General features: G+C 51.0%; 2 protein-coding genes across 2 annotated transcripts; one reads left to right on the forward strand and one right to left on the reverse strand.

Annotated features, from left to right (window-relative positions):
- Positions 1-10705: 10705 nt before the first annotated feature.
- Positions 10706-22361, forward strand: BEST1 (bestrophin 1). Its single transcript, XM_032414723.1, has 11 exons — positions 10706-10782; positions 11802-11989; positions 13222-13316; positions 13799-14032; positions 14654-14808; positions 15193-15270; positions 15858-16010; positions 17881-17961; positions 18259-18410; positions 20313-20936; positions 21962-22361. Exons 2-11 carry the CDS (start codon positions 11838-11840, stop codon positions 21978-21980), a joined length of 1743 nt encoding a protein of 580 aa, XP_032270614.1. The 5' UTR covers positions 10706-10782; positions 11802-11837; the 3' UTR covers positions 21981-22361.
- Positions 22362-22453: 92 nt separating this feature from the next.
- On the reverse strand, positions 22454-25227 carry FTH1 (ferritin heavy chain 1). Its single transcript, XM_032414724.1, has 4 exons — positions 24868-25227; positions 23307-23453; positions 22878-23003; positions 22454-22779 (listed from the first exon to the last, which is right to left on the reverse strand). Exons 1-4 carry the CDS (start codon positions 24979-24981, stop codon positions 22615-22617), a joined length of 552 nt encoding a protein of 183 aa, XP_032270615.1. The 5' UTR covers positions 24982-25227; the 3' UTR covers positions 22454-22614.
- Between the last annotated feature and the right edge of the window lie 1097 nt (positions 25228-26324).

Genomic DNA, 26324 nt, shown 5'->3' on the forward strand with positions numbered 1-26324 from the left:
CCGCCGGCAAAAATTATTTTAAAAGACAAAGAGAGACATTATATAATGATAAAAGGCTCAATTCATCAAGAAGATATAACAATAATAAACATATATTGAAGGGAGAAACAGTTCAACAATAATAAGGACTTCAATACTTCACTTTCAATAATGGATAGAACTACTACACAAAAGATAAACATAGAAATAGAAGCATTGAACAACACTATAAACCAACCAGACCTAACTCCACTCAACAACAGCGAATACACATTCTTCTCAAGTGAGCATGGAATATTCCTCAGGATAGACCATGTTTATACCACAAAACAAGTCTCAATACATTTAAAAATACAGAATGCATATGAAGTATCTTCTCTGACCACAACGACATGAAACTAGAAATTAATAAAAGAAGGAAAACTGAAAATTCTGCATATACACGAAAACTGAACAACACACTTTTAAATGCCCAGTGGATTAAAAAGAAATCACAGGGGAAATTAGATGAAATGAATGAAAATAGAAACTCAGCATACTAAAACTTACAGAATGCAATGAAAGTGGTTACCAGAGGGAAATTTATAGCTGTAAACACCTATATTAAACAGGAAAAGGATCTCAAATCAATAATTAAACTTTCAACTTTTTTAATGGGCCCAAAGAAGATTATTGAATCACATAACTGAAGGCCCAGAAGCAGGACTTGCTGTAGACATGGACTGTTTCAGGGGCTCGAGAACTGTCCTCAAGATCCAGTGTCTCTCTTGTCCTCTTCCTGGTTTGACTGTATTCTCAGACTGGTGCTCCCTTTTGGTAGCAAGATGGTTACAGTCTCCAACCTCATACTGTCACTCAAGACCAGCCCTAAACTTCAACTTTAAGGAACTTAGAAAAAGAAGAACAAACTAAACTGAAAGTGAACAGAGGGAAGGAAATAATAAAGATTAGAGTGGAAATAAATGAAATACAGAATTGAAAAACAGCAAAGAGGGATGCCTGGGTGGCTCAGTCGGTTAAGTGTCTGCCTTCGGCTTGGGTCATGATCCCAGAGCCCTGGGATAGAGTGCCACATAGGGCTCCTTGCTCAGCGGGGAGCCTGCTTCTCCTTCTGCCTGCCACTCCCCCTGCTTGTGCTCTCTCTCTCTCTCTCTGATAAATAAATAAATTAAATTAAAAAAAAGAAAAACAACAAAGAGAATCAATGAAAACAAAAGTTGCTTCTTTGAAAAGAGTAACAAAATTGATGTATTTTTAGTTAGAATGACAAAAAAAGAGAGAGAAAGAGATAAAAGACTCAAATTACTAAAATCAGGATGAAAGTAAGGACATTACTATCAATCTTATAGATACAGAAAGGATCACAAGAGAATATGATGAATAATTATAGATCAACAAACCAGATAACCTACATGAAAAGAAAATTTCCTAGAAACACACAAACTACCAAGACTGACCCAAGAAGAAACAGAAACCTGAATAGACCCATAACAAGAGATTAAATAAGTACAGAATTTCCAATAAAGAAAAGGCTAGGGCCATATTGTTTCACTGGTAAATTCTCTCAAACATTTAAAGAAGAATTAATACTAATCTTTCTCAAACTCTTCCAAAAAATAGAGTGTGCTTCCTAATTCATTCCATGATGCCAGGATTACCTTGATATTAAAGCCAGACAAAGACATCATAAGGAAAGAAATCTATAGACCAGTATTCCTTAAATATAGATGCAAAAATTCTCAACAGATTACTGAGAAATCTGAATCCAGCAACATATTAAAATGATCATACTGCATGGGCAAGTGGGATTTATCCCAAGAATGCAAAGGTGGTTCAACACATGAAAATTAACCAATGTAATATACAATATTAATGGAATGGAGGAAGATAACCATGTGACCATCTCAACTGAGGCAGAAAAATAATTTTATAAAACCCAACACCCTTATTGATGAACCTTGAAACTATTATGCTAAGTGAAATAAGCCAGTCACAAAAAGACAAATACTGTATGATTCCACTTACATGAGATACTTAGAGTAGCCAAAACCATACAGACAAAAACGTAGAATGGTGGTTACCAGGGACTGTAACAGAGCTTCAGTTTTACAAGATGAAAGTGTTATGGGGATAGAAGGTGGTGATGGTTGTAAACCTCATGAATACATTTAATACCATTGAACTGTACACTTAGAAATGGTTAAAATGTAAACTTTATGTTATGTATATTTTACCACAATAAAAAAAGTTGGGGATAAAAAACCCACCTAACACCCTTGCATGATAAAAACACTCATAAAAGAATGAAGGGGGGGAAATCGGAGGGGGAGACGAACCATGAGAGACGATGGACTCTGAAAAACAAACTGAGGGTTCTAGAGGGGAGGGGGGTGGGAGGATGGGTTAGCCTGGCAATGGGTATTAAAGAGGGCACGTTCTGCATGGAGCACTGGGTGTTATGCACAAACAATGAATCATGGAACACTACATCAAAAACTAATGATGTAATGTATGGTGATTAACATAACAATAAAAAATTTTAAAAAACCACTCATAAAAGTAGGAATAGAAGGGAACTTCCTTAGCTTCATAAAGGAGATCTGTGAAAATCCACAGCTGGGGTGCCTGGGTGGATCAGTCGGTTAAGTGTCTGCCTCTAGCTTAGGTCATGATCCCAGGATCCTGGGATCGAACCCCATGTCAGGCCCCAGCTCAATGGGGAGCCTACTTCTCTCTCTCCTTCTGCCCTTTCCCCACTTGTGCTCTCTCTCACTCACTCTCTCTCAAATAAAAATAAATAAAATCTTCAAAAAAAGAAAAAGAAAATCCACAGTTACTCAATGGTGAAAGACTGAAAGCTTTCCTCCTAAGATCAGAAACAATATAAGGATGTCTGGTCTTGTCACTTCTATTCAACATTTTACTGGAAGTTTTAGCCATGGCAAGAAAGTAAGTAAAAGTCATCCAAATTGGAAGGGAAGTAGTAAAACTATCTCTATTTGTAGATGCTGTAATCTAATATATAGAAAATCCTAAAGAAGCCACACAGAAACCATCATAGCTAATAAATGAATTCAGCAAAGTTGCAGAATATAAGATCAATATGCAAAAATCAATTGTATTTCTATACACTAGAAATGAATAATCTGAAAATGAAATTTAGAAAAACAATTTCATTTACATTACCAAAAATAACAAAATGTTTAGGAATAAATTTAACAAAGGGGTATAAGACTCGTACACTGCAAACTACAAAACATTGTCGAAAGAAATTTAACAGACCTAAGTAAATGAAAAGACATCCTATGTTCATGGATGGTAAAGAAATAATATTGTAAAGAAAGCAAAGTGATCTATAGATTCAATGCAATCTCCATCAAAATTCCAACTGTCTTTTTTGCAGAAATGAGCAAGTTGATCCTCAAATTCATATGGAATTGTAAGGGACCATACGTAGCCAAAACAATCTTGAAAGGGAAGAACAAAATTGGAGAACACTTCCCGATTTCAAAACTTGTAAAAAGCTACACAACCAAAACAGTGTGGTACTGGCATAAGGATAGACATATGGATTAATGGAATAAAATTGAGAGTCCAGAAATAAACCCATACATCTATTGTCAATTGATTTTCAATAATAGCGCCAAGACCATTCAATGGGGAAAGAATGATCTTTTCAAATAATAGTGCTTGGAAAACTAGGTATCTGAATGCAAAAGAATGAAGTTGGACCTTTACCTCACACCACATAAAAAAATTAACTCAAAATAGGTCAAAGACCTACGTGTAAAACCTGGAGCTATAAAACTGTAGAAAACTTAACAGTAAATCTTTATGACCTTGGATTTGGTAATGGTAATTTTGGTAATGATTTCTTAGATATGACGTTAAAGAACAAACAACAAAAGAAAAAATAAACTGAACCTCATCAAAACAAAAAAACACTTCCGTGTATCAAAGAACATTCTGAAGAAGGTAAAAAGATGACCCAAAGAATGAGGAAAAAATATTTGTAAATCATATATTTCTTATAAATCTAACGTCCAGAATATATAAAGAACTCTTAAAACTCAACAATAAGAATATATGGGCGAAGGATAATGGGCAAAGGACTTGAATAGACATTTCTCCAATGAAGACAAGCAAATAACCAACAGGCACATGAAAGGTTCAACATCATTTGTCACTAGGGAAATGCAAATCAAAACCACAATGTGATACCACTGCACACCCACGAGGATGGCTTTTTGCGGGGTGGGGGTATAACAACCATTGGCAAGGAGGTAGAGAAACTGGAATCCCTCATGCAGTGCTGGTGGGAGTATAAAATTGTACAGCCACTGTGGAAAACAGGTAGTTCCTTGCAAAGTTAATCACAGAATGACCCTATGACCCAGCAACCCCACTCCTAGGTATATATCCGAAAGAACTGAAGACACATTTAAAGATAACCTTGCCCAGATATATACATAGCAGATAAAAAAAAAAATGGGAACAATCCAGATGTCCATCAACTGCGGAATGAATAAACAAACTGTGGTCTATCCATACAATGGAATATTATTCAAACCAGAAAGGAAAGAAGCACTGTCACCCTGCTACAACGTGGACGACCCTTGAAAACATGACGATTCCTAGTGAAAAAAGCCAGACATAAAAGGACAAGTAGCATACGATTCCATTTATACGAAGTGTCAAGAAAGGGCAAATCCACAGAGATAGAAGAAGCAGATTGACGGTGACCAGGGCTGGGAGAAAAGGGTGAATGGGTAGCGACTTGTGTGATGGGTACTGAGTTTCCATTTGGGTGACAAGAATGCTCTAGAATGAGTGGTGATAGTTGAATGAAATTAAAGTCACTGAATTGTACACTCAAAACGGTTAAAATGGTGAATTTTATGCTATGTGAATTTTGCCTCAATATTTTTAAAAAAGACAGGAAGGAAATACATCAGAATGATAACCTCTGGTGATGCTGTTTTTTCACTGCTCTGTATTTTCCTGTCTACAAGGCATGGAAATCTCTCTTGTCACTGTGTGAAGCAAGCCTCTCAAAGCTCTGTGGCACACAGATCTCCCAGGGATCTTGTGCAAATGCGGATTCTGACTGAGTGGGGCAGGGTGGGACCCGAGAGGCTGCATGGCCTGCAAGCCTCCCCAGACCTCCCTTTGAGCAGCCAGGCTCTAAAAGTCAGCAGCCCGAGGGGGTGGACAGATGGAGCAGTTCACCAAATCTGCGAGGTTGACACCGAAAAGACTCTTGCTTCTGGATGTCCTCCCCCAGGGGCCTTCGTAGTGTAGGACAGACTTACCCTAAAACAAGTATTTATTATCTGAAGTTCAGATTTCCCTGACTGCCCCCTATTTTTATTTGCTAACTCTGAAACCCCAGCCTGGGGTGGAGAAGCGTTGGAGCTGTGGTTGTCCAGGCAACCTGTGCCCAAGGGGCTCAAGGCCACTAAGGGCAGCTGGCTTGGTGGTCCTGCAGACCTAAGGGAGAGTCACCAACACGGCTCACTCCTCAGCTGGCCTGTGCTGGGGCCAGCCTCCCCCACTGCCCTTGGGTCTGTTCCGCTCACCTGGCCACCTCCTGGCACACAGACTCTCAGAGCTGGCGACCCGGTCCAGCCGCCCACCGAGTAGAAGAATCCCCTCCAGGACATCGCTGCTGGGCAGCCCTCCCAGCTGACCAACCCGTGGTCAGGAACTAAGGACCAGGGGGCAGTGTGCACACTCGCGACTGCAAGGAATTTGCACCAGGCTGACTGAGATTTGAGCGGAGGCTTGGGCGAGTCATTTACCTTCTCTCTGGGCCTCGACACCTACTTGTAAAGGTAGATAACACCTCCTATTCCCCAGTTCTGATGACGAGATGAAATCCCATCTAAAAAGCGCTCAGAGGCTGGCACCCCATAAATGCTCAAGATATTGGGGAAACCATTGTTTCTTCTCTTTCCCTCCCATGATGCCCAGCAGGCATCAACACGTGCTTGTGGGGTTGAACAGCAGGAACATTCTGGAACAGTGAAGAGTCACATGCTCTGACCGAGACAGGGGACCTACGTACACCTTCCAGCTCTGACCCTAATTCTTTGTGACTTGAGGTTAAGTCCATTTCTTTCTCTATGCCCCGGGATCTTTGTCTGCAAGATGAGCAGCGGCATGAGCAACCGTCTGCGTAGTCTCTCCTCCTCCTCAACTGCCCATTAGCCCCAGTTCTGAGCTCGTAGAGGAGGGGGATTGTGGATGGGGTCTGTGCCTCACCTGGCTGGCCTCAGTGGGGCGGAGTCCATGGGGACAGGGCAGCTCGGAGATCCCAGTGTTCTCCCCAGGGCTGTGGTGAATCCTCTTGCCTTTTGTCTCTGGTTGGGCCGGCTCTGGACTATTCCATGCTATTCCATTGTCATTGGCAGGACAGGGCTTGGTGAAGCTGGACCCAGTGTGTCCCAGCCCCTCCCAGTCCCTGTTGTCTTTCTGCAGGAGCCAGAGCTTATGTGTTCATCTCTTGGGATGTTGATTCTATCCAGCCTCTTAGGGATCAGGGCTGCTGGCCCCAGTGGAGAGGTGCTGTTGTCTGTGCTGCTTCCAGGCCCCAGGCTGGCAGTGTCCCTCCCCTCCCTTGACCAGATATGCCAAGCCCCCTCCTTTTCTCTCTTGGCTTGTGCCTTGTTCTTTCTGTGATTGGCCCAAGAGGGGGGTGAGGGCTGGCAGGTACCCTACATAGAGCCTGGAGGCAGCATCCAGGGCTGGTTGGCCCACCCGAGGGCCCCCTGCCCACCGCCCCCAGCCAAGCTGGGTCCTCTTCTTCCTGCCCAGCTGAGGCAGGGCCTGGAAGGGCACAGTAGCAGGCCCTCTGTGATGCTCCTGTTGCCATGGTGATCCCAGATGAGAAGGCCGGCGCATTCCGTCCCTGGAACCCCCACCCATCTTCCCAGCTCTGTTTTGCCTGTCTCTAAGAGATGGCTCTCTGCTGGTGGCCTCAAGAGCATGGGCTCTGCTGCAGTCAACGTGTCTTCTGTGCACCCCCTATCCCTTGGACCTCCCTTTAACCCCAACAGAAACCACTGCCCTAACAGGTAAGCCTCCACCCCTCAGAAACTGACCTGCACTGGAGAGGTGATGGTGAGTCATGGAAAAGCCACAGGATTCAAAATGAGAAGACCCAGATTTCAGTCCCAGCCTGGCCTTTTAGAGCTGTGTGACCTTGGACAAGAGAGGCCTTGAGCTTCAGCGTCCTCCTCTGTAAAATGTAGATGATGAAACCCTACTGAACTGTCCCTCAGGAATGTCTCCGTGACTTCGCTTGGGCTTTCCCTTCTATGTAATACCCTTCCATCCTCCTCAGCTCAGGCAAACTCCTACCCATGCCTCAAGACCCAGCTCAAATGCTCCCTTCTCTGTAAACGCTTCTCTGAGCTCTGTGGCCTTGACACAGATATTAGGACTTGCCATTTTGTGTTAAAGTTACGTGTTCCCTTCATTTTTATTTGACTAGGAATTTCTGGATGCAGGAATCAGATTAGGCTTAGTTCTGGCATCAGAAATGGTTTGTTGGGTGACTGGGTTGGACCCCATCCTTGCAGGGGTCAATCCTGGGGCTCTTTGTCCAAGCATGGCGTCGGTCGGTCAGTGCCCGCTGCAGCCTGCCTGAGACGCGCCTGGCTGGCTGGGGACATTTTCATGGCCGAGACCCAGTGGAAGAGACCTGGCTTATGCCTGGGGTCTACTTGTCTTAGCACTGGGGTGCGGCCAGGAGCACCTTCTTTTTTTTTTTTTTTTTTTAAAGACTTTATTTATTTGAGAGAGAGAATGAGAGAGAGAGAGCACGAGAGGGGGGAGGGTCAAAGGGAGAAGCAGACTCCCTGCTGAGCAGGGAGCCCGATGTGGGACTCGATCCAGGGACTCCAGGATCATGACCTGAGCCGAAGGCAGTCGCTTAACCAACTGAGCCACCCAGGCGCCCCCAGGAGCACCTTCTTATGAAGTGTCTCTGTGGATGTCCTGGGGCACCTGGGAGGGGAAAGGGTCTGGTACAGCACGGTCAGCGGGTCCTGGTGGGACTTTTGGGACACTGACGAGAAACCTGCGGTTCAGGGAAAAGAGCGGGAGGACTTCAGCTGCCACTGCGTCTTCCAACTCCCTCTCATGGCCCTACAGCTGCTGGTCAGGCTCAAGGAGATGAGGGAGACGTCCAGTGTCAGCTCCAGGGTCCCTATGGATTCCGACCGGCTAACGGGGCTTCCAGGGCCAGAGCCAGCTAGGCAAGGGCGCCCTCCAGTGGTCACCATGGGGGGAGGCAGGAACCTGATCGCACAAAAAGAGAGGTGTTTCATCCATTCCTTCAACTGACATGGAGTGAGCATCCCCGTGCCAGGCGTGGTGCCAGGCACACGTTTCAATTTTAATTAAACACATACTGATCATCTGCTAAGTGGAAAGCTCTCTCTTGAGTGTTGCTATGTTTTGGTGGGGGAAAAGGAAATACAGGGTAGGGCATTATCCCTTACAGCAGTGATTCTCCACCCATGCTGTCCTTTGGACTTGCCTGGGGAACTTGAGAACAACAGCCACGTTTGGGACCTGCCAGCCCAACCGAATCTGGAGGGGTCGGGCAGAGGCGCCAGGGCCAGGCAGCCAGGCGTGAGAACCACTGGTTTGGAGAGCTGACGAAATTGTTACCCATCATTCTCATTGCTGACGTAGGTGTTATTGTCCCATTTTCCGGATGAGGAGACCGAGGCTCAAGTTAAGGACAGCGATGGGAAAGGTGTTTCCCACAGGCAGCAGGGGGCTAGCAAATACTCCTAAAAGGCTGTTGCTGATCTCTGAAGAGACTCCCTCATAACCGCAATGGCATTATTTTAGCTGTGATTAGAAAAGTATCCAATGTTGTTGTGAAATAATCTTTTCCCCCAGGCAGAGAATTATAAAGGCAAAAGTGGTGCGCACAAAAGTCACCTGCAGGGGCGCCTGGGTGGCTCAGCCTGTTGGGCGTCTGCCTTTGGCTCCGGTCATGATCCCTGGGATCTAGCCCCGCATCAGGCTCCCTGCTCGGAGGGGGCGGCTGCTTCTCTCTCTCCCTCTGTCTGCTGCTCCCCCTGCTTGTGCTCTCTCCTTCTGTCAAATAGGTGAAAAATCTTTAAAAAAAAAAAAAAGTCACCTGCAATCTCAGCATTGTTAACACTTAGGAGTACGTCAGGGAGAGGGAGAAAGAGAGGTGATGGAGGAGGAGTGGGAGAGAGGAGGGAGGGGGGAGGGAGGGAAGGAGTGGATTTATTTTAAGGCTCGAGGTCATATTGTAAATCAGGGCTTCAGAAAGTCCAATCTGAAGACCACTGGCAATATAATCCTCCTCCCCCCCCCCCCCCCCCCCCCGAGCTCATTAGAGATGCAGCCCCCCCCCCTCCCCCCGTGGCAGAATCAGACTCTGGAGAAAGATCCCGACAAGCTGCACGTTTCCTATATATTCCAGACCATTCTCATGGCCACTCACTGAAGACCAAGAACCACTGCTGCTTCAAGTTTTCACAAGAGGAGCCCGTGCTGGACACCCATCACTTCCAGTGGCTTAGGAGGGCCCTCGTGTATAGATTGATGGATTAAAATGTTTGGAACCAAGTGCTGAGCTATTAACCGGCTGCCCTTGGGGACCTGGGTACATACTCCCATTTTGCATGGGCTGGCTGGAAGCCAGCAGCATAAACACCAGGGCTGCTGTGTCATCCCGCACCAGGCCCAGCCCCCACAAAGCAGCCTCCTACCCCCGCACCCCACCCCCTTCTTCCATAGCTGTGAACCAACCTACTAACTGGATTCTGCCAGCCAATCACAGCCTGAATGACCTATGATGTCACCACCAGCCAATCAGGGCTCCTCACCAGCAGGGGCAGCCCGCTGTCGCCCTGAGAAAGGTGATGAGGTCTAAAGCAGGACCATCCTTTTTGGATAGGGACACTGAGGCCTAGGAAGGAGCAGAGGCCCACTAGGGTCACCGCACACAGGTGGCAGAGCCAGGACTAGAAGCCAGGGCTTCTGACTGTGGTCCAGTGTTCTTTCCAGTGCCCCCAGAGCTGCCAAAGCCCCATCAGGCCGGCCGGCGGCTCCCACTATGTAGCTCCAGACCAGGGCCTGGCTCCACTCCCCACAGCTCTCCCCGCAAGACCTCAGTGGTCAGAAACAGACCCTTCGAGGGGTGCCTGGGTGGCTCAGTCGTTAAGCATCTGCCTTCAGCTCAGGTCATGATCCCAGGGTCCTGGGATGGAGCCCCGCATCGGGATCCCTGCTCTGCGGGAGGCCTGCTTCTCCCTCTCCCACTCCCCCTGCTTGTGTTCCCTCTCTGGCTGTGTCTCTCTGAAAAAAAAAAAAAAAAAAATAAAAAAAAAAAAAAAAAAAAAGGCATCATACAATATGTGGCCTTTAAAAAAGAAAAGAAAAGAAAAGAAAAAACACACAGATCCTTCGATCTCTGTATTTGAGGGCCCAGAGAAAATGGCAGGGTTGGGCCCATGGTGGAGGGGAGCTGCCCCAAATTCTAGCCCTCAGCTCAGCCACCCCCCCTCCCCGCCCAGCACCGGCAGGAATTAGAGGGGCCCTGGCCAGGCGGTGCCGGCCGCTGCTTAGGTGCAGATTATGAGAGGGGCCCAAACAAGGCTCCTTTGTGGAGGCCCTGGCTGAGGGAGTCAAGTGACCGCTTAACACACGCATGCGCTAAGTGCGGGCACTGGCCACAGGACCCCCAAGAGTCCCACTGGTGCAGTGGCCAGAACTGTTGTGGGATTGCCTGAGAAGACCGGAGCCCCTCTTGTGAGTAGGGGTCAGCCTGCCGAGGCTTTGAGGGCCTACGGGGTGGACGGCGGTCCCTGCATTGGTGCGTGGGATGTACACCCACGGGCAGCATGTGTGCGTGGGGGGGTGGGGGGGCACCTGTGCAAAGTCTCTGAGGTGGGAATGAGCTTGGTGTGCACGGGCCACAAAGCAGCTACTGCAGCCCCATCCGAGCAAGCAGGGAGAGGGCGGGTGTCAGTCATCGCGCCGAGAAGTTCTGACGGAGCACCTCCTAGGCGAGCACAGCAGAAGCTTCCATTCGCGGGAGGGAATGGTCAGTAAGCCAGCAGACGTCCTGCAAAATAGAATTTCAAGCAGAACAAGATACACGCTGTGGACAGAAATCGACAAGATGAGGGGACAGAGAGTACCAGTGGCACTGGGATGCTGTCTGCAGGGACAGTAGTTGGGAACACCCTTTCTGGGCAGATAGCCCGACGTGGGAATGAGCCATGCATTAGATGAGAAAGAGCATCCTCCAGGCAGAAGGATTAGCAAGTGGAAAGGCCCTGGGGTCCCTGTTCAGTAAACATTATTTGAGCATCTCTACCAGCCAGGCTCTGTTCTGGGCATTGGAGACATGGCAGTGGACAAGACTGACCAGGCCCCTTACCAATCTTGCTCCAAGGTGGTCGTGGGTGCTTGGGGAGCTAATGAAGAAGATGGGCTCAGAACGCTGCCTGGCTCAGGGGACCACGCCCAGCATGTGCACTTCGCTATTGCTCGTCGTTGCCTTTGTCATACAACTTCGGGGCGCAGACCTGTCTGTCTTCCCTGTTCACGGCTGTGGGCAGCTCTGGGCTCACTTCCCAGGCTTCCCATGTCCCACAGGCAGGAAGAGCCGAAAGGGCCCTTGAGGCCACCTCATCCCCCTCCCAGGGTCCAGACAGGAAAGCTGAAGCCCAGAGCAGGGAAGGGTCCCAGCTAAGATCACTCCTGGGGCCCACACAAGCCCCGAACAAGCCCCCCGTGAGTGTCTCTCCCTGTCTGTCTACTAGGACCCAAGCCCACTCGCTGCAGTCCAGTGCCCGGCCATGACCGTCACCTACTCAAGCCAGGTGGCGAATGCCCGCTTAGGCTCCTTCTCTCGCCTGCTGCTGTGCTGGCGAGGCAGCATCTATAAGCTGCTCTACGGCGAGTTCCTCATCTTCCTGCTCAGCTACTACACCATCCGATTCATTTACAGGTGCAGGGGGAAAGGCTGGGGCCGGGGCCTGGGAGGGGTACAGCTGGGGCTTGGAACAACTAGCCAGCCACGCAGGGGGCCGACGTACCAGAGCCGGCTGAGGCTGACCTGAGCTCCCGGCCAAGCCCTGGGGGCGGAGGCGGGGGGGGGGGGGGGGGGGGGGGGTTGGGGGCTGGGGAGGAGGTAAAAGGAGGCAGCCTGCAGGCTGGGAGTGTCTTTCCTCCAACCCAGGGAGAGGCCTCTGGAATCCAAGCCTCACCTGGTCCCACTCTGCCAGCCTGTTTTCCTGAGTCCCGCACAAGCTCACAGGTGCAGACCGTATTTTCCCCCCAATAAAAATGTTTACTTAAATAAAATATAGGAGAGATATAATCACAGAATATATGAAAGCATTTTGAATGGAAAAAGCATTAATGACTGAAATGGATTGAAAAACTATTAAATACAGAAAATTCTTGAATTCGTAATTACAATACCAATAGTAAAGCACATTGGTTTTCTTTGGTTGTTACTCGGGCACCAATATACTTAAAAAAAAATTAGACTTTATTTTTTAGAGTTTTAAGTTGATAGTAAAATTGAGCAGAAGGTAGAGAGTGTCCGTATACCCCCTCGAACACACACAGCCGCCCCCACTCCCAATATGCCACAGCCAAGTGGCACATTTGTCATAATAGATGAACCCACATGGACACACCATTATCCCCCAAAGCCCACAGTTTACACTAGGGTCCACTCTTGATGTTGTACATTCTATGGGTTTGGACAAATGGCATTATCTACCATTCTAGTATCATACAGAGTAGTTTCACTGCCCTGAAAACCCTCTGTGCTCACCTATTCATCTCTCCCCACCACATGTTTTTTTTAAAGATCAAACACTCCTTGAACCTGCTTTCAAACTGTCCTTTGGATTCTTTAAAAGAGTCAGTGGTACCTAAAAGTAACTCCTTGGGCAGGACCTTCCTCCTATACCTCACAGAAAACCTCCTGAGGGGCCTCTTACAGCCATGGAGCAGCGTGCCCCCTTGGGGTTTGGGGTTGCCAGAGAAGGAGTGGGACCTGGCTCAGGCCAGAGGAGAGGCCCCAGGCAGGGCCAGTGAAAGGGACAGGGAAGTGGTGGGGTAGCAAAGAGGCAGCCACACTCCTACCCTAGGCCTGGCTGGAGTCAGTACCGATCTCAGCCATGTCCTCCCAGTGTCTACACATCCCCCCCACCCCCCACCCCCCAGGATGGCCCTCACGGAGGAACAGCAGGTGATGTTTGAGAAACTGACTCTGTATTGCGACAGCTACATCCAGCTCATCCCCATTTCCTTCGTGCTGGGTGAGCTCCCCTTTCGGCGTGTCGGGATCCCGGTGGCTGCTCCAGGCTCCACACAGGTGGACTACGAGGAACTAGCTGGGGAAGGCCAGCGGCGTGTCCGTGCCTCTCGGCAGTTCAGGGAAATGGGGAGACTGCAGCCAGACGGACTGAACTTAGACATTAGGAAGGACGTCCTGAGGTTAGCACTCAAGACCCCAGCTTCTGAGGGCAGCGCTGACATAGTCCCTGGAGCCTCTGAGCAGGAGGGGAGGGGGTCTGGCAGATTCCTGGGATAGGCAGGGGGCCCCCAGGAGAGAGAACTCAGGCTCTTGCGCCTTCATGCGGGGCTCTGATGGTCTTCCCCTACTCAGCGCCTTCCAGGAGGGTCGGGGCTGGGTCTGCTCCCCATCAGAAAGATGGAGAAACCGAGGCACCGCCCTCGCTTGGCTCTGGCCGCAGCCTGGGCCCTCGCCCCCCCTCCCCGCCCCGCCTCTCCTGCCCAGGCTTCTACGTGACGCTGGTCGTGACCCGCTGGTGGAACCAGTACGAGAACCTGCCGTGGCCCGACCGCCTTATGAACCTGGTGTCGGGCTTGGTGGAGGGCAAGGACGAGCAAGGCCGGCTGCTGCGGCGCACGCTCATCCGCTACGCCAACCTGGGCAACGTGCTCATCCTGCGCAGCGTCAGCGCCGCGGTCTACAAGCGCTTTCCCAGCTCCCAGCACCTGGTGAAAGCAGGTGGGCGGGGCCGGCGGGGCCCGGGGCGGGGCCGGGAGCGGGGACCAGGAGCGGGCCCGGGCGGGGCCGGAGCAGATGGGTGGAGCCAGAGGCCTCCAGGCTGAAGATTGGGTGGGGCCAGGAGCGGGGTGGGGTCGAGACCTCGTCGAATTGGGCGGGGCGGAGTCGGGGGCCTGAAGATGGGTGGGAGCGAGGCCCGGAACCGCGCGGGAGCATAGGGGTTTGGATCCTGGATGTAGCCGGATCCTTGAGGGATGAGGGAAGAGTGGGGACGGAGGGCCGGGGGCGGGGCCTTGGGAACTGGTGAGAAAGTACCGATCGGCCTCCCTCTGCCCTTTCCCGTCCAGTTCTACAGTTTTCAGTCTGCATTTCTGTGACCTCCGTCTCTGACCTTTCCTGCCCTGGTCCTGATTAGTAAGACAGACCCTTCTCACGTGCTCAGGCCAGAACAGCACGTAGTGGGCACTCAGTAATTATCTGTTGAAAGAGGATGGCAAAGGAGCTCCGTGGTCCCGGTGAACTTGGGCCTAAATCCTGGGCTTCGGCAAGGCCTGGCCACCCCTGCCAGCCATCCGTTCTGCGGGCTCCCCCACCCACTGCCTTCTTCACTCCACCCCGCAGGCTTTATGACCCCGGCGGAACGCAAGCACTTGGAAAAGTTGAGCTTGCCTCACAACACGTTCTGGGTGCCCTGGGTGTGGTTTGCCAACCTGTCAATGAAGGCGTGGATTGGAGGTCGAATCCGGGATCCTGTCCTGCTCCAGAGCCTGCTAGACGTGAGCTCACTACACAGATGGGGCTGATTGTGGGGGCGGTTGTGGCCCACGTGGAACAGTTCCCTACAGAGACAAGGCTTGAGGCTCTTCCTAGAACCTGCCTTGGGATTGTAGGATTTTGACCCAACAGGATTCCACAACCCACGGTGGCCCCTCCCCCAAATTCCCCTCCCATTTCCTCTCTAAAGGGAGCTCCTGAGATCCCGGCTCCTCCTTTTTGATAGATGAGGAGGCTGAGGCGCAGAGAGGTTAAGTGAGCTGCCCCTGACCACACAGCCAGGGCTGGACCATGAGCGCCAGACCCTGGTACCTGGGGAAGTGCTGAGGTTGAGCCTGGGAGAGCAGATGGTGGTCAGAAAGCCAACCCTCCCTTCTGCTCCCCAGGAGATGAACATCTTGCGTACTCAGTGTGGACACCTGTTTGCCTACGACTGGATCAGTATCCCGCTGGTGTACACGCAGGTGAGGACCAGGCCAGGGAAGCGGCCCCTTGAGAAAACGGGGGGGGGGGGGGACTGGGAGGACTCAGGAAACAGCCTGCGGTGGGAAGGGCTCACTTAGGGGCTTAGAGGCTCACCCTGGGAGTTAGGTCTGGACTTTGCAGATTCTCTCTAGTGACAAGTTTAAAGAGTCCAGGCTTCTGCCTGGTTCAGTGGAGGGAATGTGAATATCCCCATTTTATTTATTTATTTATTTATTTATTTATTTATTTATTTTTAAAAGATTTTATTTATTTGCCAGAGAGAGAGAGAGAGAGGGAGAGGACAAGCAGGGGGAGTGGCAGGCAGAGGGAGAAGCAGGCTCCTTGCTAAGCAAGGAGCCCGATGTGGGACTCAATCCCAGGACCCTGAGATCATGACCTGAGCAGACGCTTAACCATCTGAGCCACCCAGGCGCCCCGAATATCCCCATTTTAAAGAGATCGCGGAGACCCAAAGTCATAGGACTGCGCGAATCAGAGCAAGGCCTCGTCCTCCCAGCCTGGGGAGCTTCCTGACCCTAGGTCCCCAGCCAGCCCATTTCTGCCGCCACCCTCCTTTCCCTCCCAGGTGGTGACCGTGGCTGTGTACAGCTTCTTCCTGGCTTGCCTGATTGGGCGGCAGTTCCTGAACCCAGCCAAAGCCTACCCTGGCCACGAGCTGGACCTCGTTGTACCTGTCTTCACATTCCTGCAGTTCTTCTTCTACGCCGGCTGGCTGAAGGTGAGATTTTCTGCGGCAAGACCGGCTGTGGTCGTGGCTAGAAGGGTCATGGCCGGCCAGGAAAGGAGAGTCTCAAATGTGGAACGTCGGGTGCTGGGCCCGCACTACGACCCTCTGGTCTGCTCCTTCCCCGTGTCTTTACATATGAAGAAACAGACCCAGAGAGGAGTGGGACCCACCGGAGGACAGTGTCTGATCCCCGTGCTTCACCCGAGGTGAAGCACTTAGCAGGCCAGACGGATACAGGGAAAGTGCAGTTGTCAAACCATTTGCTGTGCGCCCTCAAGGGAATGTTCCCCAAATGTTTGTCCAGAACGAGGGAAATGCATGGAGTAAGAATAGCAGTGTCAGGCCCTGTTGGTGAGGCAACTCCTCACTGTCCCCAGCGATTAGGCTCTGGTCCCAAATTTGTCCCCTCTGCTTAAAACAAAAGTCCTAATGCTAACTACTCCAGCCCCCACCCTTTCAAGGCAGATTAGCACCACCTCTCCTTACTCAAGATATCCATCTGTGATGCAGGCTGGGGTGGGGGGCCCCCATCCCCACCCCAAGTGTCTTTTCTAAGTATTCCTCCCACTACATCCAGGGCTCTTCCTAACAGGAGTTCTAAACAACACAGTTTTCTCTCCATCTCTTTATCTTTCCTCTGTTTCTCAGCCACTCTCTGTCTCTTCCTTTTTTCCTTTATTTTTTGGTAAGTGGTGGTGATGGTAGGTTGCCCCCTCCCTCCCTCTCATCCATGTTTCACATGTGTGTGAAACACACACACACACACACACACACACAGATACTCCCTCCTTTTTTTTTAAGATTTTTTTTTTTTTTTTTAATTCATTTGAGACAGAGGGAGACAGAGAGAGAGAGAGAGAGAGCATGAGCAGGGGGAGGTGCAGAGGGAGAGGGAGAAGCAGGCTCTCTGCTGAGCAGGGAGCCAGATGTGGGACTCGATCCCAGGACCCTGGGATCATGACCTGAGCCGAAGGCAGACGCTTAACCATCTGAGCCACCCAGGCGCCCTGATACTCCCTCCTTATCTGCACCGTCATCCCTGCAGTCATCTTCGGTTTCTACAGCTCAAACCAGATCACACCATTTTTCTCCTCGCAATTCCCTAGTGGCTTATAGGATGTCTCTCCAACCCTTAGTGCAGCCCCTCACCACTGTGGAGATTTGTCAGGGGACTTCCAAGGTTAGTGCCAGGACTCGGCCTGCCTGGGCCACCCTTTAATTGAGCACAGCCTCCAACATCTATCTCTCTTGCATTGAAAATCATGAATATATAAATTAGTGTTTGAAGACTTGAATGAGTAAATGAATGAATGCATAGAATTATGGAACTCCAGGGGCGCCTGGGTGGCTCAGATGGTTAAGCATCTGCCTCAGCTTAGGTCATGGTCCCAGGGTCCTGGGATCGAGCCCTGCATCGGGCTCCCTGCTCCGCGGGAAGCCTGCTTCTCCCTCTCCCACTCCCCCTGCTTGTGTTCCCTCTCTCACTGTGTCTCTCTCTGTCAAATAAATAAATAAAATCTTAAAAAAAAAAAAAAAAGAATTATGGAACTCCAGGGAAGATACAGTGAGGGGAGGGACTAGTGGTGACTGTGTGAGTGACAGGCTCAAGGACAGCTCTGGATGTTCAGGGAGCAACAGGCTCAGGAGAGGAGCTTGGGCTCAGTGTCCTGAAGGGAAGGGGACTGTGTGCGGGTGCCTATGAGTGTGGGTGGCTGGAGCCCTTACATACTGGCTTTGGAGATGGTGGTCAGGCAGGAGGGGCATCTTGGGGCATGGAAAGAGCAGGAGCCAAAGTTCAAGGGCAGGGAGCAAGGCTGCAGGGAGTCTACCTGAGGACTTCAGAGCCTCACCTCTCCCCAAGGTGGCAGAGCAACTCATCAACCCGTTTGGAGAGGATGATGATGACTTTGAGACCAACTGGATTGTCGACAGGAGCTTGCAGGTATTTGGGAGCCTGTCCTGTGGACCTTCCCTGAACTGGACCCAAGGAGGGGACCCCACAGTTCTGTAGGGAGACCCCACAGTGAGTTGCCCCCCCCACCTCCCAGCCAACCATTCACTCACGGGATTCTCACCCCAACTTTTGAGGTTGCAGATAGGCATCAGTCTCTCCGTTTCACAAGTAGGGAAACCAAGGCCCAGAGAGAGGGAAGTGACCTTTCCAGGTCATCTAGCAAGATCACGGTCCCGCTTGGGCTGTCCTTTCTGTTGGACTTGTCCTTCTGTACCTGGCAACCAGGTGTCCCTGTTGGCTGTGGACGAGATGCACCAGGACCTGCCCCCGATGGAGCGGGATATGTACTGGAATGAGCCAGAACCACAACCCCCCTACACAGCTGCTTCCGCCCAGTCTCGTCGAGCCTCCTTTTTAGGCTCCACCTTCAACATCAGGTGAGCAGTGCCAGGGAACCACTTTGGTGGGTAGAAAAGCCCACGCACAAGAACTTGGAAAAGCACTAGTTAATAAATATTGGATGCATGCTAGGTGCTAGGAACTCCACTAAGCTCTTTATATAAACTTTTTCTTCCCAATAACCCTGGTTTGGTATCTCCAGTTTTCAGATGATTAAGTCCAAGTTCAGAGAGGTTAAATAGGTTGCCCAGCCCAGGGTCACATAGTTAGCAAGCAGCGCATGTGGACCAGGCATGTCTACTTCTACCTCCACACCCTTAATCCTTACCTTGTATTGCTTAGTAACTCCTAAAGCTATAAGGGCTTTTAGGTACCTCCAGCCAAAGCCCCCCATGTCCAGAGTTGGAAACTGAGGCCCAGAGAAAGAAGGGACTTACTCAAGGGCTGACAGTGATCAGTGATGCGGTTGGAATGTCAGAGCCTGGTCCAGAACTACATTTTCTGATAGACCAGGGTGTTTAGATGGAGAGTGAAACGGGGGCGGGGGTCCCTGGGATGGGGGCGGGGCAAGCATGTGCCAGCAAGAGGATGATTCATCACAGGTACCTTCTGGGTAGATTCTCGGCTAGAGTACAGACCTCAGGTCACCCACAGAGGCCAAACTTTCCTGCACATGGGTCCCGTTTCCCTGATTTGGTCTGATTCCCTTGTGAGCTGGAGCTGGGCCACAGTGGCCTGAAGGGCCATCCCAGAGAGCCCTTGCTCCCCTGTAGGGCGGTGGAGGGGACTTTGGAGAGTCCTGTGTGTGTCAGGGTCCATACCATTCAGGTTTTCTTCCACAGAATTAAGCAGTTTTCTTTCAAAAATGAAATACCCTACTAAGCCATAATTTGAATTAGCTAGAGTCCCTAGTGGGTGTGAGGAAGGTTCAAAAAAGTGATCAAATGAAGGATGGAAGCTTGCTTAGGTCAGAAACATTTCTGGAAGTTGCTTTTGTTTATTTTTAAAAGATTTTTATTTATTTGAGAGAGAGAGAGAGAGAGAGTGAACGAAGGGGGAGAGCACAAGGGGTGGGGAAGGGAGGCAGAGGGAAAAGCAGACTCCTCGCTGAGCAGGGACCCTGATGTGCGGGGCTCGATCTCAGGACCCCGGGATCATGACCTGAGCCGAAGGCAGATGCTTAACCGACTGAGCCACCCAGGTGCCCCTGAAGTTGCTTTTGAATTCCTTATGGTCTGTGCTCTAGCAGCTGAGGGTTGGGTGGGAACAGAGGATACTAATACATAGACCTTGTCTCTAAGGAACAATTTAGTGAGGGGGCTCAAACCCAAGGCCCAAACTCTGACACAAGGTACAAGGTACTAGATGCCTGGGAAAGAGCCAGAACATAGAACAGAGACCACCTCTGGCCTGGGAGGTGGCCTCCAGCTGGACCCGGAGCTGGGCCTCGAAGCATGGGGAGAATGTGGACACAGGCAAGGACAGGCCACATTCTGGGCTAATGGGCTTTCTCCTGCCGAGTAAAGGCTTTGGGCTCCCAGGAAGCCACACTTCTTTGTGGATGCTGCTCCCCAGCTGGAACCACAAACCCCTGGCCTACCCAGAGTCACTCCTGGGCCTCATCTGACCCACCACACACGGGGACCAGTAGTTCAGGTCGCTTGGAGGGAGGGATGTTAAGGAGAAGATGCGCCAGGCTACGGAGTTTAGTGAACGTGGGCAAGAGAGAGCCACAGAACAGTGAGGTGAGCTGGGCTGGGAAGGAGTTAAGAGGACAGTGCAGTACAGGATGGGTCGGGAGAGAGGTGAGTCCAGGCATTGTGAGGAACACTGTGTCCCCTTGGCTTTGGGCCAAAAGGAGGGAAAAGAGGGGGTAAAAGTCAAGTCCGGCTTTGGTCTTTTGTCCCCTATTTAACCCTGAGTCTCATGCTTCTTTCCAGTATGCATAAGGAAGACATGGAGGAGGAGGGCACTCACACTGGCATCATTGGCCGCTTCCTAGGGCTACAGTCCCATGACCACCATCCCCCCAGGACAAACTCAAAGACCAAACTACTGTGGTCCAAGAAAGAAGGCCTTCTCCATGAGGGCCAGCCCATGAAACTTGGGGGTGCCAGGCAGAACTCTAGGGACCAAGAAGACAGCAAGGCCTGGAAGATTAAGGAGGAGGATGCTTTCGAGACTGCTGCACTGTACGGGAGGTCAGGCTACCACAGTGCCCCACAGACACCCCTCAGCCACACACCTATGATCTTCCCACCTGGACAGTCAGCAACCTCAAGCCTTCGCAGAGTCTCGGGCATAGATGGCGCTGTCAAAGACCAAAGCCTACAGCCTGTGACTCCAGGGACAAAGACCAGTTTTGAATTGCTCTCAGATAGTATCGGGTCCTCAGTAGAGGACCCAGAATCGGGTCACACGAAGAGGAAAACTGTTGAGTTTAACCTGACGGGCACGTCAGAGACCCCTGAACATCACCTTGGAGAACCACATTTGGACCAGTCAATTAACCTACACACTGTACTCAAAGGTCACGAGGATCCCTATTGGGCCTTGGAAAACAGGTCTGTCTTCTACCTTAACCAGGGTCACTTCACCTGCCCCCCTCCCATATGGGTGGGAAATACCACCACCTTCCCTAGCTGTGATTCTACCCTTCTTCCACCTTCCTGGGAGCCCATTTTCCTATGGTCCCATCACTGCCAGAGCATGCTGGACTTCCATCCAGCACTGGCTTGGGGCACACACCTGGCCACCTCAGCAAGGGCCCACTGTTTCACGCTCTTTTCCAAGTGTAATGCACGCTCCATTTCACCGGAGCCTGACATCATCACTAGGAAGAGCTCCCTGGGTCCCAGGTGAAGGAAGGTGAGGTTGCACTGACAGGAACCGCCACACTTTTAAGTGGTCATGTTATTCCTGGACCCAGCTCACTTTGAGTAGCAGATGCAAAACCATGAGGCAGAGCTAGGGGCTCTGGGCTGTACCCCAAGAACTCCACTCACTGCCCAAGCAAAGCTCAGAGAGAGCGTATGAACACTCCCCCATAACTTCTCAGCAATCCTGAAGTACTTCTGGAAAGCGTTAGACTCCTGGGAACTGGCAGATGGTTAAGGTGAGGGCATCCAGGTCCCTTGGGGTATCTCACTGCTTTGGGGTACTCATCAAAGACTTAACATAAATGTGCTCTTCATGCCTCCTTGGGGTCAATCCACAGGGGTCACAAAACCATTTCCCTACATTCTGGATTTCACCCAGTTAAATCAACCCTACCTCACCCCCCTCACCCCGCCTCGCCCCCATCATGTGAGAACTCAACTAGAACTTCCTGTTTTCTAGATTCTCAGTTCCTTCTGTGGTCAAAAAAAGTTTTGTCTTAGATCTAGACAGAAACTTCTACAAATCACTGCAGTTTGTCCCGGAAAGGACATTAATGTAGTTGTTAGCAAGGGGAGATGGCTCTTCAGCCTCCTGACACCACTCACTGATTTTAGGGGTCCTAACCTTTGCCCTAACTCCAACTATTTTAGTATTGAAATGAAGATTATCTTTCATACTCACATTGAAAACTTTCTCCAATTCTCTCTAGGGATGAAGCACATTCTTAGCCTGTTTCCCAAGGCGGGGGAAACACTTCACCGGCCTGGTCCTACCTGCATGTACACCAGCAGGACACTGATCCAGTCTGTCATGCAGCTGTCCACACTGAAGAATGTGTTCGTAGGACAGCTTTAAATGGTTAGCTTATTGGGTAAGAAGATCCATGGTTTCAGGACTACTTAAGCCTTTAATGCCTTTTGTACATAAAAATTATATGAGAAGCTGGAATGAACCACTGGAAACATGTAATTCGAAACATGTAATTCAAAACATCCAGTTCAGAATCAGGAGTCCTTAAGTCCTGTCTGAATTCAACACACCCAGCCTTGATATCTTTTCCAAACTAAGGACTTTTTAATAAATACAAATCCTCCTAGGCATTTCATTTTGATTACTGTGGTTCAACTATAGCACTTGAACAGATTGCAAAGATGACCTAGATACATTTCTAGCCCATCCCACAAACTCAAAAGACAACAGCTGGGTACCAAATTACTTTATTTGAAGAATGGTACAAATGAAAGAAGTTAAGTAGATGTTTTGGTACAACTTATAGAAAAGGTAAAGGTAACCCCAACATGCATGCACTGCCTTGGTGACGAGGGAAGTCACCCTTGTGGCTATGGGAAGACAGCCTAAGGCTTAGCTCTCACTATCACTGTTTCCCAAGGTGTGCTTGTCAAAGAGATACTCTGCCATGCCAGATTCGGGAGCCCCCATCTTGCGCAGGTTGGTAACGTGGTCACCCAATTCTTTGATGGATTTCACCTGCTCATTCAGGTAATGAGTCTCAATGAAGTCACACAACTAGAAAACAGAATGGGGAAGAACGTTAATGGTAAGTTTTCCCAGCCCCTAAGAGGCAAATGACTTCCTCCATTCGCTCCCAGATTGCCAATACTTACATGGGGGTCACTTTTATCAGTGGCCAGTTTGTGCAGTTCCAGTAGTGACTGATTCACGCTCTTCTCCAAGTGTAATGCACACTCCATTGCATTCAGCCCGTTCTCCCAATCATCACGGTCTGGTTTCTGAATGAGAAGAGGTCACATCAATGCCTCTGCAGCCTCTACCAATTAATCCACCAGTTAGCAAGCACCTAACATGTAACCACTGCACTTTGGCAAAAGGGACATCCAAGTTTCTCCAAAGGTTTCAAATTTAACATCCTTGCCCATTACCGTTCGCCTCTTTTAGCTGAGATGGTAGGCCTAAAAAAGCATAGAAGCCAAAAGTACCCTCATTTTAGAAGGGCAACTGCTAGTTGGAGTGGTTTCTGACACCTGAGGACTGCTAGATCATGAAGCAGGGGATTTCTAGGTTCTTTTGTTCACCTTGATATCCTGAAGGAAGATTCGGCCACCTCGTTGGTTCTGCAGCTTCATCAGTTTCTCAGCATGCTCCCTCTCCTCATGAGATTGGTGAAGAAAATATTTGGCAAAGTTCTTCAAAGCCACATCATCGCGGTCAAAGTAGTAAGACTGAAAGAGGAACATGAACATGTTCTGTTAAAAGGCACTCTGCCACCTAGCCTTTCTTTCTGAAGGGGTCTGTGCTGAAGGAGACCAGACGGGGGGCAGGCTGTGTTCCTGGACTGAACACAACACTAATTAGTCTGTACTCTAAAACACAAAAACAAGACTTGGTCCTTGGAACAACTCTAAGTTTACTACAAGGAGCCTTTTTAGAACTATCATAGGGAACTGCCCCCAGCATGGAATTTCTTAAGGCTCTGTATTAGCGCAAAGTTCTTCCAGCCAGTTGTCAAATTCGTTTGGAGAGGATGTGGGAGTATTTACCCTGTACAAATAGTGCCTTCTCTCCCTACTGCCTGATTCACCCATGTTAAAACATGAGCTTGCCAGTTTACAGCTTTAATTTGTAAAATTAACCCATTAGGCAGGTGACAAATGTCGGCAATGCTAGTATAAAGAAATTGCCAGCAGAAGGCAAAAAATCTGATTCAGTTTTAGGCACTTGCTGTATGTATTCAGGTGTTCCTGAAATAGAATGGCAGTCGGGGAAATCCAGGCCTGTTTTCAAATCCATCTGTAACTGGTCTATTCTTGGATAATTTGCACAGTCGTAAGACAATTCTAAGTAAAACTCCCACCACACCGCCTAAAAATAGGATTTTGGAAAACGGATTCCATCGATCAGTGCATGGAAAAATTCTTTGCCCAGTAACCGTTGGTGTAGTTTATCCAAAAGCCAAGCGTTCAATTAGCGGGCCACAGCTCTCAGGCACAAAAAGGATAAAGAAGTGCCGAAGGCAAAAGAACGGACGACTAAGACAACTGTGTCCGCAGAACGGGAGATTTCCACGCTTCAATTCAAGTGGAACTCAGAGATAAGCAACAGAGGGGTGGCGATGGCTGCTCGGAGAGTGGTCGGCCCGTGGGAGATAAGCCACTTAGCACCAGCTCCCCCCACCACCCCAGTTGCTATTCGATACCATTTCCCAGCAGGCTCCGCCATTACCCGGGGCGGCGGTGGGGGACGGGGGCTGGACCACTTCGCCCCCGTTACCCAAGCAAACGGAGGGCCCCAGGATCACGTGATTGATGCAGAGAAAGGGATGGAAACGCAAAAACCCACTTTCCTAATTGCGGGACTGTACAGGTTGCAACCGCTCCAACTCGGGGATTCCAAGAAACTACGCTCTCTTTAAATATAGAGCGGTGCGCAGAGGCGGCCCTTGCCTAAGAGGGAACCTTCCCAGAGGACAGTGGGAAAGGGCGAGCTGGCCAGAATTTCTGCGCAAGCCCTGGGAGACCTCGAGCGGCGTCCATCTTCCAGCAGGACGCGCGGAGGCGGGAGAGCCCGCGCCTTAGCCACACCCCCGCCCGCCCCGCCGCCCCGGGAGGCCGCCCCCGCCCGCGGGCCCGCGCTCACCATGGACAGGTAGACGTAGGAGGCGTAGAGCTCCAGGTTGATCTGGCGGTTGATGGCGGCCTCCGAGTCCTGGTGGTAGTTCTGGCGCACCTGCGAGGGGGACGCGGTCGTCATGGCGGCGGCTGAGAAGAGGCGGCGGCGAGCGGCGGCTGCGCGGCGCTGGAGCGGCGGCGGGGGCCTTGGAGCGGTCCCAGGGCGCTATGAGGAGATGGCGAAGGGCTGGCTCTGAACGGCCGGCCGGGGTGGGGGACGAGCGCCGGGTTCCGTCCAAGCACTGTTGAAGCAGGAAACCGCGGCGACTCTCGACGGAGACTGTGGCGCAGACGGCTGCGACCCCGTACTTATAGCGGGATCGGGCGTCAGGCTCCCTCCGACCAATCAAGCCGCCTGCCCGCCGTGCCGAGCCCCGCCTCTTCCGGTGGGCGCGCGGCCCCCGCCTCGGGGGCAGTGGGGGAGGGGCGGCGCCGCCGGGGGCGGCAGCGCGTGTCCCGCAGCGCGTGGGGCCCGGTGGGCGTCCTTGCGCGCCCTGGGGGTGGGGCCGTAGGGAAGACGCGGGGACGGGCGCAAAGTCCAGCCCCGAGCCCTGCGCCCAGGGCGCCCTGGGTCTCGGAACCGACGGAAAGCGCCCCTGGCCCTGGGGGCGTCGGGGCGAGTCTGAGCCCCCGAGGGGGGGCGGGGGGCTCCGCGAGACTCTTGGCCAAGGGCCTGTTAACACTCCGAGCGGTAGGGCAGCAGTTACCCCCCCCGAGGTGATTTCCTCGTCCCGCAAATTGTTACGTGGAAACCTGGGCCCTAGGAGGTCGTGTGAGTCAGAGGTGGAGCTGGAAAAGGGTTCACTTTCTCTTCCTCAGGGTCTAGCTAGGAGCAAAACGCGGGCGCAGTGCCCCCCCCCGGTCCCCGTTGTCCCCCCCCGGTCCCCGTTGTCCCCCGCCCCTCCGACTCTGGCGACCCCGTCCGCCTTTGGCTGAGAGCAAATATGGCTCCTTGTGCAGCTTATACAACAAAGGCTGGGCGGGCCGTGTTTCCCGAGAGACACGGAGAGCGCCTTCCCGGAGGGAGTCTTGGGGGTGAGCCACCTGGACTTCTGAGAAAATCGGGAGAACGGGGGTTAGAAAAGAAAGGAGAAGCCACTTGGATCTGGAGACGAAGCCATGAGGCCATTTTGAAATGGCCTCTTTTACCGGCCCCAGTAACGGGAGACTCAAGCTTGAGGAGCCACCTCCTGGGGTTACCCTTGGAGAGAAGTTGATGGGGCTGAATGTGCCACAGGCGTCACGGGTGCAAGAAACCCTGGGGGGGCAGGGCCACTGAGTGTGGCTTGCAGCTGCGTCCCAGGCACGGAGTGGGTGTGAATTTGAGGGTGGCGGAATTGGAGCTAGGTTCGGGCTCCTTTCTTCCAGTCCCCCAGTCGGCTGGCTTCGAGGCTCACTCTTCTTAACCATGTCCTTCGACCTGTC

This window comes from Phoca vitulina, unplaced genomic scaffold (assembly GCF_004348235.1).
Source record: "Phoca vitulina isolate PV1807 unplaced genomic scaffold, GSC_HSeal_1.0 scaffold16, whole genome shotgun sequence".
In the NCBI taxonomy this organism is placed as follows: domain Eukaryota; kingdom Metazoa; phylum Chordata; class Mammalia; order Carnivora; family Phocidae; genus Phoca; species Phoca vitulina.